The sequence below is a fragment of the Monodon monoceros genome, unplaced genomic scaffold (genome assembly GCF_005190385.1).
Source record: "Monodon monoceros isolate NGI ecotype Baffin Bay Population unplaced genomic scaffold, NGI_Narwhal_1 Super_Scaffold_3, whole genome shotgun sequence".
Taxonomy (NCBI): Eukaryota; Metazoa; Chordata; class Mammalia; order Artiodactyla; family Monodontidae; genus Monodon; species Monodon monoceros.
This window is the reverse complement of record NW_021703780.1, coordinates 29,380,865-29,397,735: the sequence shown is the minus strand read 5'-3', so window position 1 is coordinate 29,397,735 and position 16,871 is coordinate 29,380,865. Positions and strand designations below refer to the sequence as shown.

Here is a 16,871-nt window from a genome sequence, read left to right as displayed (position 1 = left end):
TTATTTAAAAGCAAAAACTGTTAAAATCTCGCTGAAACTAAATGCTACAATCTACATAAGATCAGTTAAACTATGTTTTTTTTTGGATTTAGCAAGTTGCAACTTGTATCAAATTTGGATTTTTTTGTCTCTTTTGAATTCTATTACTACAAAATTGTCTTGATTTTAATCCAAGCACTCTTAAGCCGTGGGGAAAAAAAGCTAACAAGAGCGGAGGGCTGACTAATTATAATCTATCTGGATAATTTAGGTCCCAAATCATTCCTTTAAAAAATAATTTTTTTTGTTCTCCTGAATGATTCACCAAATATTGAACTGAACGTTTGCCACATGCACATACCTTTCATGGTGCACTTGAGAATATTCTCCTACTTTGCCCATAGAGCGGACCTCACTCAGTCACTAATTCCTAATATCAGTTTCTATTACCCATGGCATTCCTGCTATCTGTTCCGGTATCTGTGATCTGTGGTCTGAACTGTCTTCCAGTTATCCTAAAGGACTTCCCTCACACACTCAATTCCTCAACCTATTCCAACTCAGGAATACTCATTGGTTGATTCAGCAGAGGAAACGCTATCCGACCCTCCTGCCCGACTGAAATAGGATTATACTAATTCTGATATAGAATCACATAGCCAAAATGATTATGAAAGGCTTACGTTTTAGCTAAAATAGCTACCAATAGATAGATATCTATATTAACAAACTGGTGCTGCCCAAATCTTATTAGTAACCTATTCTAGGGTCACAGAGTACTTCATGGAACTTAAGAAATTATCTAATCATAAATGGGCAAAATAGCCACTTTTCTTCCCCAGAAGGTTCATTATTTTAAAACAAAACCAATGCTCACCAAAATTTTAACTGGCTTCAGCACTTTTCTAGTAATGACACCAGGGGCTCTTAAACGAATGGTTTCCAAAATACACCATTTAATTAGAGGGAGTTTCTTCAAGTCATCCTCAGACACTTTAATCTTATCTTTACCTGGAAAGAGAATTTAAAAAAAAAAAAAAAAAAGATGGACTTAAAGAGGCCAGAAAATGATTTTATGTAAGCTATATAAGTTAAATACTGTCTCTGAGATCAGGTGTTAATATTATTATTACTTTTGCATACCAAGTTTAGTAAGTTATTGACTCTTTTCATCATTTTCTTCTTACCAAGATAAAATGTATGGCATATAAAACTAAACCAATGTTGATTACTGTAATGTAATGGATTGGTATCCAACCTTGGTTCTCACAGTCCTGTGGCTATCAGATGACTAAGATAGTCCCTGTCAGAAAGATGTTCAATTTTTACTCATTTCATTGTTTCTTGTCCAAATTCTCATTCCACTTAAGGAAAGAGCAATAAAAGACCGGCATCAAAAGTACGAAGTAAGAGATCTGAGAAGCCACCTGACTTACTACTTCTATCTCTTCCCTGCTGATTTGTTTTTGCTTTTGCTTTTTAATCATACATTTCAGAAAGCCCAAAAAGAATATTAGGAAAGGGGTGATGGGACACATGTATTTCATCTGGAATGATGAGCTCTCTAAACACAGGTACATCAAACATTCCTACTGTAAGTTGCATACCTTAGCTAATATTTAGATTGAAGTCACGTGGAAAAGGATTGCGGTTGATCTTTCTATGGACCAACATATGGTCAGGGCCTTCAGTCAAATGAGACAGTTTAATTAGTGATATTTCAAGTAAAATGTTTACATTTTGAAAATTAAACAACTCAGCTTTCAATTTTGACAGTATTTGCTTAATAAAAGTCAACAACATGGTCAGTTTAAGTCAACTTTCACATTTTCCCCCCAACTGTACTGGGCATGAGTGGATGAGAATGGAATGTGGGTCTCCAGCCACATTTCTCTTTGACTCTGGATGAGGCTTGTCCTAAAGCCAGCCCATCCTGCAGAAGAGGGTTGGGTGGGTGCTGCCTGGGAAACCGTCTCTGTCAGTACAGGTGGAATTCCTGAGGCGTCAGAAGCAAATGTTTCTGGTTAGTGGAGTCTGGGAACTAGGGTTTTTGAGCTCTGGTTCTATTAATTCCCATTGGGACGTCTATACACTCCATTAAACTTGACAGATTTTTGAGCACTGAGCAAGAGGCAGGAGTTGAGTCAGGCTCCACCAGGGTTACAACAATGAAGGCACTCTCGCAATACACTCAGTCTAGGAGGTGAGAAATAAACACACAGTTAACAGGTACACCATGCAGGCAAGGAAACCGTTCTATGAGATATAAAATATTTGAAGATACTTAAAAGCAGGGAAGGTATTGAAATGCAGGATAACAAATTTTAGAAGACAACTTAAAAATGTGTGAGGGGATCTGAGTTTCTTTTAGAGTGTACTTGAGTGAAAAAAAAAAAGAAAAAGAAGACCATTTGTCTACATGGCAGGTGACCGACAACCTATTAGAAAACTAAGGAAAACTCTCCAAGGGAGAAATGGCAGATGGGACTTTTAAGAACAGAAAATTCAACTTTATGTCATGTACTCAATTTTAAGTTGTTTCTGGCTACTGTGTAATTTTCCCTTTCCTTGTCCTATATTTTTTAATATTTTAATAAAGTCAGCTAACACATACCTTAAGTTAACACTTGGGGAAATAAAGATCTGGGTATGTCCAGGAAGCAATGCAGTATGGTAAAGAGGCAGAACTGCAGAAGAGAAAATAGCAGAAGTGGAGAAATCAGGAAATGCGAGACTGGAAGTCAAGAGAAACTCCGAGAGGCACAGGCCTCCACTTCTGGCTGCCTCCATCACTTCTCCCTCCAAAGATCCCTAGAACTCTGCGAGGGAGTTCAGACCAATTTCACCTTTATCTTGGAAACCAAGGTGACCCCAGCAAATGAGGGCCCTTGCCGAATGGACATTACAAATAAATTAGCAGTAACCTACACTTCACATTCTAAATCTTACTTTAAAAAAGGTTTTTTCTCTTTAAAAATCTATTTAGCACATCTACATTAGACAAATTCACCAAACAATCCCTCTACTTATTTTTTGTATTTTACTTTACTGAAGCTATAGGATACAGAAAATAAATATTTCTCTAAGTGATCACGGATAAATGACTACCATGGGTCAGATTTTGTGTTTGAAATCAGGTCTGTGTGACTCCAAAGTGACCAACCTATTATGAGACAGGCATAATTCTGGCCTTGAAAAAGTTTGGACTCTGGTAATAGTGAAGTTTCTGACTTTCTTTTGGAGAAAAAGTTTTTTATGAATTATTCTTAGGAGACTAATTGAATTATAAAGTTCAAAAAAATGTTTTGTATTATACAATAAACAAAAGCTTGTTCTGAGTTGAAAACAAAATCTATTATGACCTACAAATGTAGAAGAGATGTAGACTACACTTGGAAAATAAATGTTTTGAAAAAATATTTTTAGTTTCTCAAGTCCCAGTGTGATGTAGGAAAAATAAGGTAGTATTCTCAGACTAGACAAAGAAAAAGAAGATGTTGTTTTCAAACAACATCTTTAGGTTAAAGACCTTTCTTATTATAACTCTTAGAAATGGCTCTGTACCCATACTGTACATATTTCAATGCACATCTGTGGTTTGTTCTTCCAGTGTTTTGACTCTAAAATTAGAAGGCTCCACTTGGAAGAATGCCAAGGTAATCATCAAAAGGGCTAGGGCCTAATCGAGATGGGGACCAGTACAAAAGGCAGCCAGGGAAGAAACCATGGGTGATTTGGGGTAAAATTCAGAAGCCATCTGTTTAATTCTTGGCACAAATGCAATAAAAGTCAAACCAGGGGCTTCCCTGGTGGCACAGTGGTTGAGAGTCCGCCTGCCGATGCAGGGGACACGGGTTCGTGCCCCAGTCGGGGAAGATCCCACATGCCGCGGAGCGGCTGGGCCCGTGAGCAATGGCCGCTGAGGCTGTGCGTCCGGAGCCTGTGCTCCGCAACAGGAGAGGCCACAACAGTGAGAGGCCCGCGTACCAAAAAAAAAAAAAAAGTCAAACCAAATCATAGGATATTTGAAACCAAATAAAAGAAAGGATGAGTCTTGAGTTCAGAAATAGCAAAGAATGTTTCTAAAATATTCTGTATAGTTTGGGGTTTCCGCAGGTATGATGACAAGCATGTTAGAACACAGTAACTGTAATTTATATTTGTTAAGGACATATAATAGATTAAAATTCTACTACTTCAACCATTTATTCACTCAATATATATTTGCTTCATATCTGTTACATGTTAGCCCAAGCATAGGTGCTGTAAGAGATAGGAAGAGAATAATACTAATTTATTGACCATCTAATGTCACCAATATGTTGGACCACTTCATTTATTCCTCGTCACAATCTGCCGACTATCAAGTTATCATGTGTCCAAGGAGAAGCTTGAAAGTGTCAGAGCAGCCTTCAAACCTATGTCTGTCTACACTAAAAGCCCTTACCCTTGCTCCCTGGGTCCCAGCACCTCCCCTACGAGGAGAAATGAATAAGAAAGGCACAGTCACTGTTTTAAAGGAGCTTGGACATAAGGACACAAAATAATATCTGGATACAAATAACTATAATATAAGTTTCATAAGAGAGGATTTGAGTCTCAGTAGCATTCATTCCCTCTTGCCTAGGGCTGGAGTTTCAGCTAAGCCTGGAAGGATGAGTAGCACTCACCCAGGCAGAGAGAAAAGTAACTTAAATTCCAAAATTAATTATAAAAATATGATTTCTTGGACCTAAAAAAAAAAGGAACATGAATCAAACAGGATCACTAAAGCAGGTCCTTTGTTGAGAGATGACTCCTCTGTCTTCTTCATATTTCAAGCTCCCTCCCCTTCACACACACACACATTTATTCAATAAATAAATACATAAAATACAAAAATTCTGTTCCTATAGTCCTGAAGTAACATTATATCAAGATTTAACTGATAATTTTGGGAAAATAACCCATGTTTTGCGAAAAAAAAGGAGAATGACAGGCATTTGCCGAGTCATTCATACCTTTGGAGACATAATTCTGAGGAGATTGAATCAGAAGGTGGGGATGAATACTGAGGAGGCCGTGTGCTTCCCCACAAACGAAAGACAGGTGCATGTCTACCAAGGGACACACAGAGAAGTGAAGCAAAGAATATACTCCACTGAAATTTAAAGAGTGCATCCCTACACATTCTACCACCTCTTTCTTTACTTTTGAAAGCAGGGATTCTCAGTTCTGTTTGCTGTTCTATACTGTGAGGTTGTCTTCCTTCATAGACGTTGTCTTTCATATTCACAGAACAGCTTATTTAAAATGTTTAAAATTAAGGTGTGTGCAAAAGGTCATAGTACACATGAAGGACAGTGAACTGGGATAAAAAATGCATGCGATAAAGGCTGAAAAATAAAGAATCTGATGTAATAACCTTAAGCAATGATTCCTACGAAAATTTGGTCATGAAATTTGCTTTCCAAATTTTATAATAATTTTGCTAAAAGGCAATATCAGATAACAAAAGTTGGTGTTTATACTGTTCTTTGGGGAAATGATGTAACAGCTTTGAAAAAGTCCAGCATTTCTATGATTTCTCTTAAAAAGCAATGAAGCAGAGACATCAATTGCTGACACAGAATAACAGTAGGAAGCTAGTTTTCTGGCGTATTTTCTCAAGCACAGACCTCAAGATAAGCTCCTGAAAAAAAAAGTCAGTTTTTAAAGAACAGAGATGAAGCTAAAGAGAAATAGTAAATAAAGAATTTACAGTATTCCAGAGGAATATAAAAGAAGTATCTTACATCCTTTCCTTCATTTCAGGAATTAAAAAAATTTTGAATATGATAAGTGATGTTCAAATATTCAATTAAAAATTATATCTCTATTCCAGAGATATTTTCATATATTTACAAAACTGCTGTTTTCTTCTAAGAAGAAACCTACATTCACTGGAAAAGGTTAGCACATCTCAGAAAGAGTAAGAAAGGATAAAATGTCCTGAAGTAGATAATATCATTTACAATACATTTTATATGCCCAATGATCCTATAACAGTTATTTATAGGCAATGGGAATGTACTGGTTACAAATTTCTGGAAATTTTTAGTGAGATGAAAATTAGTTTGGTGACTTGTCTCCCAAAAGGAGACAGTAATAAACCCCTTTCTGCAATATTCTTTTAAATGTGAAAAGAAATATTGTGAATCTTTTAAGATTCTCTCTTTGTCTTTAACTTTTGCCATTTTAATTATAATGTGTCTTGGTGTGGGTGTCTTTGGTTCATCTTGTTTGGAACTCTTTCTGCTTCCTGGACTTGTCTGTCTGTTCCCTTCACCAGGTTAGGGAAGTTTTCAGCCATTATTTCTTCAAATAGGTTTTCTGTCCCTTTCTCTCTCTCTTCTCCTCTGTGACCCCTATAATGTAAATGTTAGTATGCTTGTAGTTGTCCCAGAGATCTCTTAAACTATCCTCATTTCTTTTTATTTTTTTTTATTTTTTTTAAAGATGTTGCTGTGTTGGGTCTTCGTTTCTGTGCGAGGGCTTTCTCTAGTTGTGGCAAGCGGGGACCACTCTTCATCGCGGTGCACGGGCCTCTCACTATCGCGGCCTCTCTTGTTGCGGAGCACAGGCTCCAGACGCGCAGGCTCAGTAGTTGTGGCTCACGGGCCTAGTTGCTCCACGGCATGTGGGATCCTCCCAGAGCAGGGCTCGAACCCGTGTCCCCTGCAATAGCAGGCAGATTCTCAACCACTGCGCCACCAGGGAAGCCTTCCTCATTGGTTTTTATTCTTTTTGCTGTTCTGATTGGGTGATTTCCACTACTCTGTCTTCCAGATTGCTGATCCATTCTTCTGCCTCCTCTAATCTGCTGCTGATTCCCTCTAGTGTATGTTCTCTTTCAGTTATTGTATTCTTCAGCTCTGATTGGGTCTTTTTTCGTATCTTCTATTTGCCTTTTCAAGGTTTCACTGAGTTCATCCATTCTTCTCCCAACTTTGGTGAACATTTTTATGACTATAATTTTGAACTCTTTGTCTGGTAAATTGCTATCTTTGTTTCATTTAGTTCTTTTTCTGAGGTTTTTATCTTTTTCTTTTGTTTGGAAGATATTCCTTTATCTTTTCATTTGCCTAACCCTCTGTGTCTATTTCTATGCATTAAGTAGATCAGCTATATCTCCTGTTCTTGAAACAGCAGGCTTATGTATAAGGTGTTCCGTGGGGCACGGGGTGCAATCCCTCTTGGCCACTAGAGCCAGGTGCTCCTGGGATGTCCCACATGTGTGCTGTGCGCATCCTCCTGTGTGGTTGGATTGCAACTGTGCCCTGGCTGGCCTGTGGGCTCTGCTGTGACTGCTGTGGGTTCATGGCATGCAGGGTGCCCCCCCGCCCCCCAGAGGTGGAGCCACTTTGTACAGTTGCCGGGGGCCAGCTGAGGCCACTTGCCAGGTGGGGCAGGGGCCGCTTTGAAGGGGCTGGCTGGGGAGGGTGGGATGGGCAGGGTGGGTTCTCAGGAGAACGCTGGCGTGGGGCACATGGTGTTAGCTAGTTGATGGAGAGTGACAGAAGTGTTGCCTGCCAGTACTGGGCCAGATGGTGGAAGGAGAGGTAAAAAAAAAAAAAAAAAAAAAAGGCATTGGCCAGTGCCTTCAACCCTGGAGAAAATTCCACCAGATCCCTACCCCTCCAGCATTCACCCCCAAATTGTTCAGGGAACCTCCTGCAGCATATGACCCAGGTACCCCTCACATTCTCCTGCCTCTGTGCTGGTACTCAGAGTAAGTGAGTTTGTGTGTGCACCCTTTAAGAGCAGAGTCTCGGTTTCCCATAGCCCTCCAGCTCTCCCAAATGTAGACCCCACTGGTCTTCCAAGCCAGATGTTATGGGAGCTCATCTTCCCTGTGCAGGTCCCCAGGCTGAGGATCCCCACATGGGCTTGGACCCCCTCACTGTGAAGCACCTCTGCAGTTGTGCTATCCCTCCCACATGTGGGTCACCACACTGGGGGTATGGGTTCTGTCTAGACTGCATCTTTGACCCTCCTACCCATCTTAACATGGCATTCTGTTTACATTCTTAGTTGTAGAAAATCTGTTCTGCTAGTCTTCAGGTCATTCTCAGAGATAATCATTCTACTTGTAGTTGTGGTTTTGGTGTGTCCATGGGAGGAGGTGAGCTCAGGATCTTCCTACTCTGCCATATTAATCTGGAACTCCTAAATGTTTCTTTGATAGAGAAAAATGGTGTACACTTTGGGTTTTATTCCTTATAAAATACTAACTTCATTATTATGCATGTCCATTACTGTACACGTCCACTACTGAACATGTTCTGTGAGACAAAATTCTGTAAGAAAGATATTAAGTTAAATTTATTTTTAAAAAATCAAGAGAAAGAAGATGAGAGTAGATGAAAGATTATGAAGTATATGCTAGGCTGTGGAGATACATGCTTTTTAGTTCACTGTCGTTCCCTATAAACTGACTATAGTCTCCCAAATGACTGCAGGCTTCTAGAATATTAACTCATTGCAAATGTTGACAGTTTAGAAACTTTTGCCTCAAGAATATGAAACAAAATAGAAAAGTGACTTTTTTCCTGTAATTTTTTTTTTACCTTTGAAAGAAAAGATTCTGAATTTGATTTTTTTGGCAAAAGGGAAGCAAATAAGGGCCATGATGATCAATTACTTGTCCTGTGCCAGTCGTGTACTCTTTTGTTATAGCAACTTATATAATAAGTTTTACTATCTGGTAGGGCAAATATGGCCTTACCTATTTACACTTCGATTAATCTTGATTTCTAATCACACTTATTCTTCAAAAAAATATTTAAGTCATTTTGTTAATTTCCTCCCCACCAAAACCATTGGAATATTCCTTATAATTAATTAAATATATATTAATTTGAAAGTGGTTGGCATTTTCATGATATTAAGCCTTCCCGTATAGGAACATGATATGGCTTTTTCTTTATTTAGATTGTTTTTTAAAAATATGTGTATATGTATATATTTTTATTTTATTTTATTTATTTATTTTTTTTTTTGCGGCCTCTCACTGCTGTGGCCTCTCCCGTTGTGGAGCACAGGCTCCGGACGCGCAGGCTCAGCGGCCATGGCTCACGGGCCCAGCCGCTCCGCGGCATGTGGGATCCTCCCGGACCAGGGCATGAACCCGTGTCCCCTGCATCAGCAGGTGGACTCTCAACCATTGCGCCACCAGGGAAGCCCTAAAAATATGTATATTTTTAAATGCTGTAGTTTCCTCCCTCTAGGTCCTGCCCTCAACCTGTCCTCAGTGTCTTTATGTAAGAGAAATACCAGTTAAATAAACAGGAAGGACAGATGGAAATTGGAAAGGAAGACTTAAAAACAGCTTAAGGTATTTGTGGTGGATACAGACTGGGAAAAGCAGAGAATAAGCCTAGAGACTGTCCATGGACAGTGAATACGGGCATTAGGGCTTTAGGGACTGTAGCTGCAGCCTGGCAGGTCGCAGCCCCTTCAATTCTCCCCCTCTAGTCACCAGCTTCTTCCAAACACCTCAGTCATTTCTGAACTTCCAGCTCTGGTTCTTCGGACTTTTCCAGGGGTGGATATGACTTTTTGGCATCTTAAGGATTTAGGATGAATTTTGATGATCAGACACATATTCCTATTGTTGGGAAAAGCGGGTCTCACGCTCAGTCTTTCAGCCCCAACTCAGCTGCGGAAGGGTGGGCCTTGGGCCTGGAACACTTCCTCACCAAGAGACAAAGGGCCCACACAGCCTCTACACAGCCTGTGCCAGGTGCATCACCTTGTGTGGGAATATCTTTCCTTGTTTCAGGGGCAGAGAGTACTCTTCTGTCTCTGCTTAAAGTATGTGCAGAATACGGCACCTGTCCAACCCCACTGTTACATCTGCCCTCCGAGGAAATGGGACAGGGTTCCTTCCACTGCGGTGTGAGAGGGGTGTGCAGTGGCCAATTTCCCTGCGTCGCCCACAGGGAGAGAGACATCCTGGTGATGGGGGACTGACACCCACTCCTGAAGCTGATCTTACTCTCTTTCTTCTCTATGTGAGTTTAGTATTGTTGCATCCAGTGCCTGACAGCATTGTGTTTTCCTTGGCAACTCTGATACCAAGATGCAGTGAGCAGAAGTGTTTAGAGTCCTCCCCTGGGATCGATAACCACTCTGCTTGACACCTATTGAAAATTATAAGCAATAACCTTTCGGAGGTACACTTTGATTAGCAGCTTCAGTCTGATGTTCATAACTACAGACCAAGAATGAAAGGGGCAGCTATAACAACGAATTGAGAAAGATACCAAGGACTACAATAGTGCTCAGAACAGGTTATTAAGATGGACAGAAGACAGAGTCAAGAATCAACAGACTGACCCTCCCCACCCTTCCTTCCATCTGTCAACGCACATATAAAAATATACCAAATCCCACTCAATCATTTAGAGAAAAGACCAACACAACCAAATAAGATTCTCCTCTAAAAAAATAGTACCCTATGTTATTGGCAGAAATATTTCTTTCATATATTAAAAAGAGATTATCAGTTCCTCTCCTACTAGAATATAAAATGAAGCCTGCTTCATAATTATGATGGTTTTTTTCAAGGAATAAAGGACATAGTCCAATTTATAATAAATAAAAGGTAGAGATATTGATGCAAAAAGACAACAATGGGTAAACAGTAACAGGTAAAATCGATTTAGATCTAGAAATACCCTTTCTTTATAAACTCTGCATAGTAATTCTAAATTTTTGGATTGCGTTCTCTGGAGAGATGCCGACCTGGCTTGAATACCTTTATCTCATTATTTTCTAAAGAGGGAAAAAGATTATCCAAATGCCTGAATAATTCTCCAACAGAACACTCAGAGAAAAGAACTGTGTCTGAATGAAAAATGTAGAGAATGAGCAAAGCAGATTAACTGTGCTACACTGGGGTGAGATAGTGAAAGACTTAATAAAATGAGACCTGCCAGAGCAGGACCGATCTCTAAGCTTGTAAATAATCTACAGCTATCAGAGGTATCTCCTTCCACCTGCTGAAGCTAGGCAATAAATGAAGACAGAATGACTTCATACAAAATCTCCTGGGTTACGGTGTCATAAGACACACCTCAGGTATTATATAGGCAGAAAATAATGGAAGGAATGTAGCCTCCTGGGAAACCTCTCGGGGCCAGATATCAACCACTCAAGTTTCACCCTTGTCTTTGTGCCTGGATTAGCGGATTGGAAAGTAACCAGTTGTGAGCTCCAAGATGACACCATCTTGGTCATTAAGGCCAAGGGGAAAAGAAGACAAGAAAATTATATATTTGGAGTGGGTTTCCAATGAAATCTCCTGCATTTATAAACACTTTCTTAGGTAATCTACATAGATTCTGCAAGGTCAATGGATGAGAAGTAGTTTGTGAAAAGCTCTGGCATAATTTAATGTCTTCTGAGTTTATTCCAGGATTTTTAAAATCTGGGCTAGCAGAGGAAAATGAGGCTATGTAAGAAATTTCCTGTACCGTATGCCGGAGCCTCCAAAATCTCCAAATTAGGTTCATATTGTCCGGCTAGCAATGGGAATGGAGAGAATTTTTTAAAACAAAATAACTTTTCTCCATTCATAACTCCATTGTAGTGGCCTTGGCTCTGCTACTGATCTCTTTCTTCAATATTTTGGTCGATATGTGGCATAAGGGCCAAGGCTCTACCACAGACACAACTTTGGCTAATCAGCCATTGAGCCCTGGCAGGCTGCAGAGGGGTAGCAAGAGTGAGCTTCTTCAGTTAGCTGGAGGGACTCAGGTCTTTCGTACGCCATGATGGAATCCTCCAAGGATGTTGCTATGGGTTATCTAGATGGTACTGGGACACATCCAAGCGGATAAAAGTTGAATACGTTATAACATGGGTAAGAGATGACTACAGAGAAGATTTCAAGAATAAATGAAAATGTTTAAATGCAACGAAGTAAAACTGATGAACTAATTAAAATAATGCAAACAACATGGAATTTGCCTAGAACATCATCACAGGATCTGAGCCTCATTTATCACTCTGTTAGTTTTTATGCTTGTTTATAATTATGAGCAGAGATGAAATCTTTTCTCACCAGTGCATGGTGAGTGTAGCCATTAAGTTAGTGTGACCAGGTAATAGCATCTGGTCACTTGACAGTGTTGGTCTGTCCCCAGGCAGGATTGCTGCTAAATCAGAACACAGTGGTGTCAAGAAACGTTATTGCTTGGCTCTGAGTAAATTTTCTCTTTTATCCAAAATCACACAATTAGTGAGTGACAGGATTGAAAGTCATAAATCAAATTTCTGACTTTCATCCAGTGAAAATTTTGTAGTGTGTCTTTTATGATCCACAAATCATGACTTTATGTAAGATAGGAATTGTTTCTATGCAGGTGCATTTCTGTTAACTAACCTGATTCCTTGTAAATTAACAGAAAAAAATTTACTAATTTTTCCCTTAAATAAATGTGCAATAAAACTGAATGGCCACTAAAAACCAAAAACAATACACACATGCAAAAAAAAAACAACACAAAAACAAACAAGTGTGCTGTATATGCTACCCTAAATTAACACAAGAAGGTGAAAAGGGCCAAATGCAACCAGTTTAAAAATTTAAATGCATTTTTATTTGTTTTTGTTTGTTTTTAAGTTCGAATGACCTTCTGCTGGTGGGTAGATACTCACAGTGGGAATCCTAAATTAGAAAAGAAAATTGCTTGAAAACACAGTCTAAATAGGACCCAAATGTTAATGCCTGTGAGAATTCTGTGAGAACACAGTGAGGCCACACCTGCAGTCTCTAACTCAAACCAGCTCTTCCTCTAGATATGTGTTTTCTAACGCCTAACCATCTTCAAGTCCTTGCTCAATATCACCTTTCCAGGAAGGCCAACTCTGATCCAACTATTTAAACCTACCACTTTCCCCCCATTTCTGGCACCCTTGATCCTCCCTAATCTGCTCTGTTTTCTTTTTCACATAGCATTTATCAACATCAAATATTTTTGGAATTTACTTATGTAAACAAACAAACAAGCAAGAACAACAAACAGCAATAATAAGGAACCCTGAGCAGAAAGGAGAATCTGATTTCCAGAATTACCACATTATATTATTTTAAATGTCCAGCTTTAAATTGGACAAAATTTAAAAATTGTAAGACACATGACAAAAAATATGAAATATGACATGCAACAAGAACACATAGACCACACAGGGAAAAGGCACTCAATACAAACTATCCCTGAAGAAACTCAGATATTGGATTTACTAAAGAAACACTTATAAATCAGATACTTTAAATATATTCAAATAATTAATCATGTCTAAAGAACTAAATAGAGAATATAGGTAAGGAGATAGAAATGATAAATAATAAAGATTAGAACAGAAATAAATGAAATAGAGAACAGAAAATCAATAGAAAGAATAAGATCAAACAAATCAATAAAATCAACAGTTCTTTGAAAACAAAATTGATAACCCGTTAGCTACACTGACCAAGAGAAAAAGAAAGAGGACATAAATTACTAAAATTAAGAATGAGGGAGATGTTTTCCTAGTGAGCTTACAGAAATAAAGAAGATTATGGGGAAAACTAGGAACAGTTGTATGCCAACAAGTTAAATAACCTACATGAAATGGATAAACTCCTAAAAAGACACAAACTCCAAAACTGACTCAAGAAGAAATATATAGTTCTCACTTCAGCAGCACACATACTAAAATTGAAAAGATACAGGGAAGATTAACATGGCCCCTGTGCAAGGATGACACTAAAATTTGTGAAGCATTCCATATTTTTCTGGCGATGTAATGTACAGCATTGTGACTATAGTTAATAATACTGTACTATATATTTGTAAGTTGGTAAGATAGTAGATCTTAAAAGTTCTCATCACAAGAAAAAAATTGTAACTATGTGTGGTGATGGATGTTAACTAAATTTATTGTGGTAACCATTTCACAATATATACATATATCAAATCATTATGTTGTACATCAAAAACTAATAGGATATTGTATGTCAATTATATCTCAATTTTAAAAAAAGAAGAAATAGATAATCTGGACAGACCTGTAACAAGTAGAGAGATTGAATTAATCAAAAACTTCTCAAAAAAGAAAATTTCTGGACCAGATCACTTCACTGGTGAATTCTACCATATGGTTACAGAAGAATTAACATCAATCCTTCACAAACTCTTCCAAAAAGTAAAAGAGGAGGGAAATACTTCTGAAGTCATTCTATAAAGTCAAAATTATTCTGATACCAAAACCAGACAAAGTTATCACAAGAAAGAAAACTATAAATCAATATATCTTATTAATATAGATGCAAAATTCCTCAACAAAGTACTAACAAACTGAATCCAGCAACGTATATAAAGTCATATGTTTTATATGAATTATACACCATAACTAAAAATTTATCTCAGGAATGCAAGGGGGTTCAACAACTGAAAATCAACTAACTTAAAACATCAACATACAAAATATAACATTATACTAAGTGAAAGAAGCCAGATACAAAAGACCAAGTATTCAACAGCAGCTTTTACCCTCAGACTTATTTTATAAGGAAGTTGGGCAAAGTGTCCGGGATGGGCTCTAGCGGTGAGTATTGAGGCTAGAGAGATGCTGAGTTAGAAGTTCACTAAAAGCGTCTTCAAAGAAGGAAAAGGTAATCTTGTAATAGAAAAGAGCATAAGAGGGACTTCCCCGGTGGTCCAGTTGTTAAGACTCCGCGCTCCCAATGCAGAGGGCCCAGGTTCAATCCCTGGTTAGGGAACTAGATCCTGCATGCTGGAACTAAGACCAGGTGCAGCCAAATAAATTAACTTTAAAAAAAAAAAAAAAAGAAAAGAAAAGAGCAAAAGAATGGGAGAAATGCCATACTCAGTCCAATTCTTATTTCATGCACTTTAATGTCCTTCCTTTGACAGGATCCTTTGTATGGGCACATGGCTATCTCCCTTGATATCAACCTCCAAAGCTCTGTGGCCTTCACTCACAATATCTAAATTCTTGAGCTACTACATCTTATGCTTCGATTGATCTGAACCGCTTCTGTATAAGCAGGGAAAAAACGTTTGATCTTTTATAAACTGAAAGCACTGATATACTATAGCCAGTACACGGGTACTACTACTTGAAGGAGAATTGTTCTGTCAGAGGAGAACAATAGGTTCTAAAAATAAACAAGAATATAGAAAAAGGGGAAAAGTTTTGTCTTCCTCCACTAGAACTGTGTTCAAGAGTTCAACATTCAAGCACAGTAGAAATTTCAATTAATGTAAGGCTTCTGTTGTGGCCTTTGGGTCAGATAGGCTCCCCATATTACCCCAACCATCCCCATCACTACCTTTTTATTTCTTAAAGACCAGGAATTTGGAGAACCCTATGTCAGGAGCAGACTCTGGTAAGATAGAGCATGTGATGATCAAGAACACATTCCCTTTGTCATTTGTAGACACGCAGGCAGGCACATTTCCATTAGCTTTGTAGATGTAAGCTCCATAAAGGCAAGTCATCTCTTACATCCACCAGTGTATCTCCAGAATCTAACTTGTTAGCACTGTTTGTACTCAATGATTCTAATGCTCACCATTTCTGTGAAATACAACCTAGCATCTGGTGATTCACACTCAAGGCTCAGAGAAAGTATGGCTTCAATATCCATGTTGGCCAAGCCAATTTGATTTTTGGTTTAACTCAATAAGAAGCAGTCAAAATAAATTGAAAAATCCAATAAAATACGTTCAGCAATCACGAAGGAGAGGAGGGATAATTGTTCATTGGCATCACAGTCTTTTGTCTTACTATTATATTGTGTTCTTCCAAGAAAACCAAGTCATTTATTATTTTTTTACATCAGAATATACAATTTGACATATTAAAGGGTTTTTTTGAAAAAAAAATCTACTCCCAAACAGGTCAATTTATGCTGAATAAACTAGTGGAAACTTCTCCATTCAAGCTTATTTCTGCTGTTTAAAACTGACGATAACTGATGAGCCCAAATCTGGACCAAAAAGGGCAAGGTAGCAATCTCTACCTGCAGTTCTAACCCACTCAACCTCTAAAAACTGTAACTTTGAAAATAATTCCTTTGGTGGTGTAGCCTTACCTGACATCCATATCCCATTAATACAGTTAAGCAGTACATGGAATATGCACCACATTACTTTTATAAAATCTGGAAAACCCTGAATTCCAAAACTACGACTTGTAGTTCAACTGAGGCAAGGGGCTAAGAGATTAGAAGAAAAACCCTGTGCATTATACACTTATGTTTAAATAGGGAATTTAGGCAAGTCACGATCTCTGTTTCATCATTTGGAAAATAAGGGAGTTGGTCCAGGTGACTTCTAAAATCCTTGACAGTAATTAAATTCTAGGATCCTACCTGATCAATTTATATCCTGAAGCACATAACAAATGATGTTCAATTTGGACTACTTTGAAATTCTATTAAATTATGGGCATTTAACTTTGCCCATAATGTGTGACAAGCACACATTATTAGATATCTCTTCAATAATGCAATTTAATTCAGTTTTAGTACCTGCTGTGCCAAACACAGATGATATGCCTTCCACAATGGTCCTGTGGATATTGGGATGAGAGAGGACAAATGCAAATGTCCAAAATGCAACCTTAAAAAGAAAAACATATGTCAAAACATACAACCTTCTTTGAACGTGAACAAAAGCATACATAGTATTAGCCAGAAACATTTAAAAGAAACGAGAAATTTAAACTAAACTTAAAATCATGTTAGTAAAGAGTATCTTCGAAAACAACTAGATTTTATGAACAAAAGAGATGTTACATATCTCTAAGGGGTCAAATTTATGATTTTATTCTGCCACTATAGTTTCACAATATTG

At 38.1% G+C, this 16,871-nt stretch overlaps 1 protein-coding gene and 1 non-coding gene across 2 annotated transcripts in view; one reads left to right on the top strand and one right to left on the bottom strand.

The window, feature by feature from the left end:
* LOC114907547 (24-hydroxycholesterol 7-alpha-hydroxylase) overlaps window positions 1-16,871 on the bottom strand; it is a 98,047-nt gene that overhangs the window by 54,554 nt on the left and 26,622 nt on the right. Inside the window, exons 8-9 of the mRNA XM_029243276.1 lie at window positions 16,547-16,637; window positions 857-990 (exon numbers count right to left, since the gene is read on the bottom strand). Of these exons, the coding sequence (XP_029099109.1) occupies window positions 857-990; window positions 16,547-16,637 (225 nt within the window). The remainder of the gene's footprint in view (window positions 1-856; window positions 991-16,546; window positions 16,638-16,871) is intronic.
* LOC114908228 lies at window positions 13,677-13,783 on the top strand. The gene has a single exon (XR_003796918.1). It is a non-coding gene; the product is annotated as a U6 spliceosomal RNA (small nuclear RNA).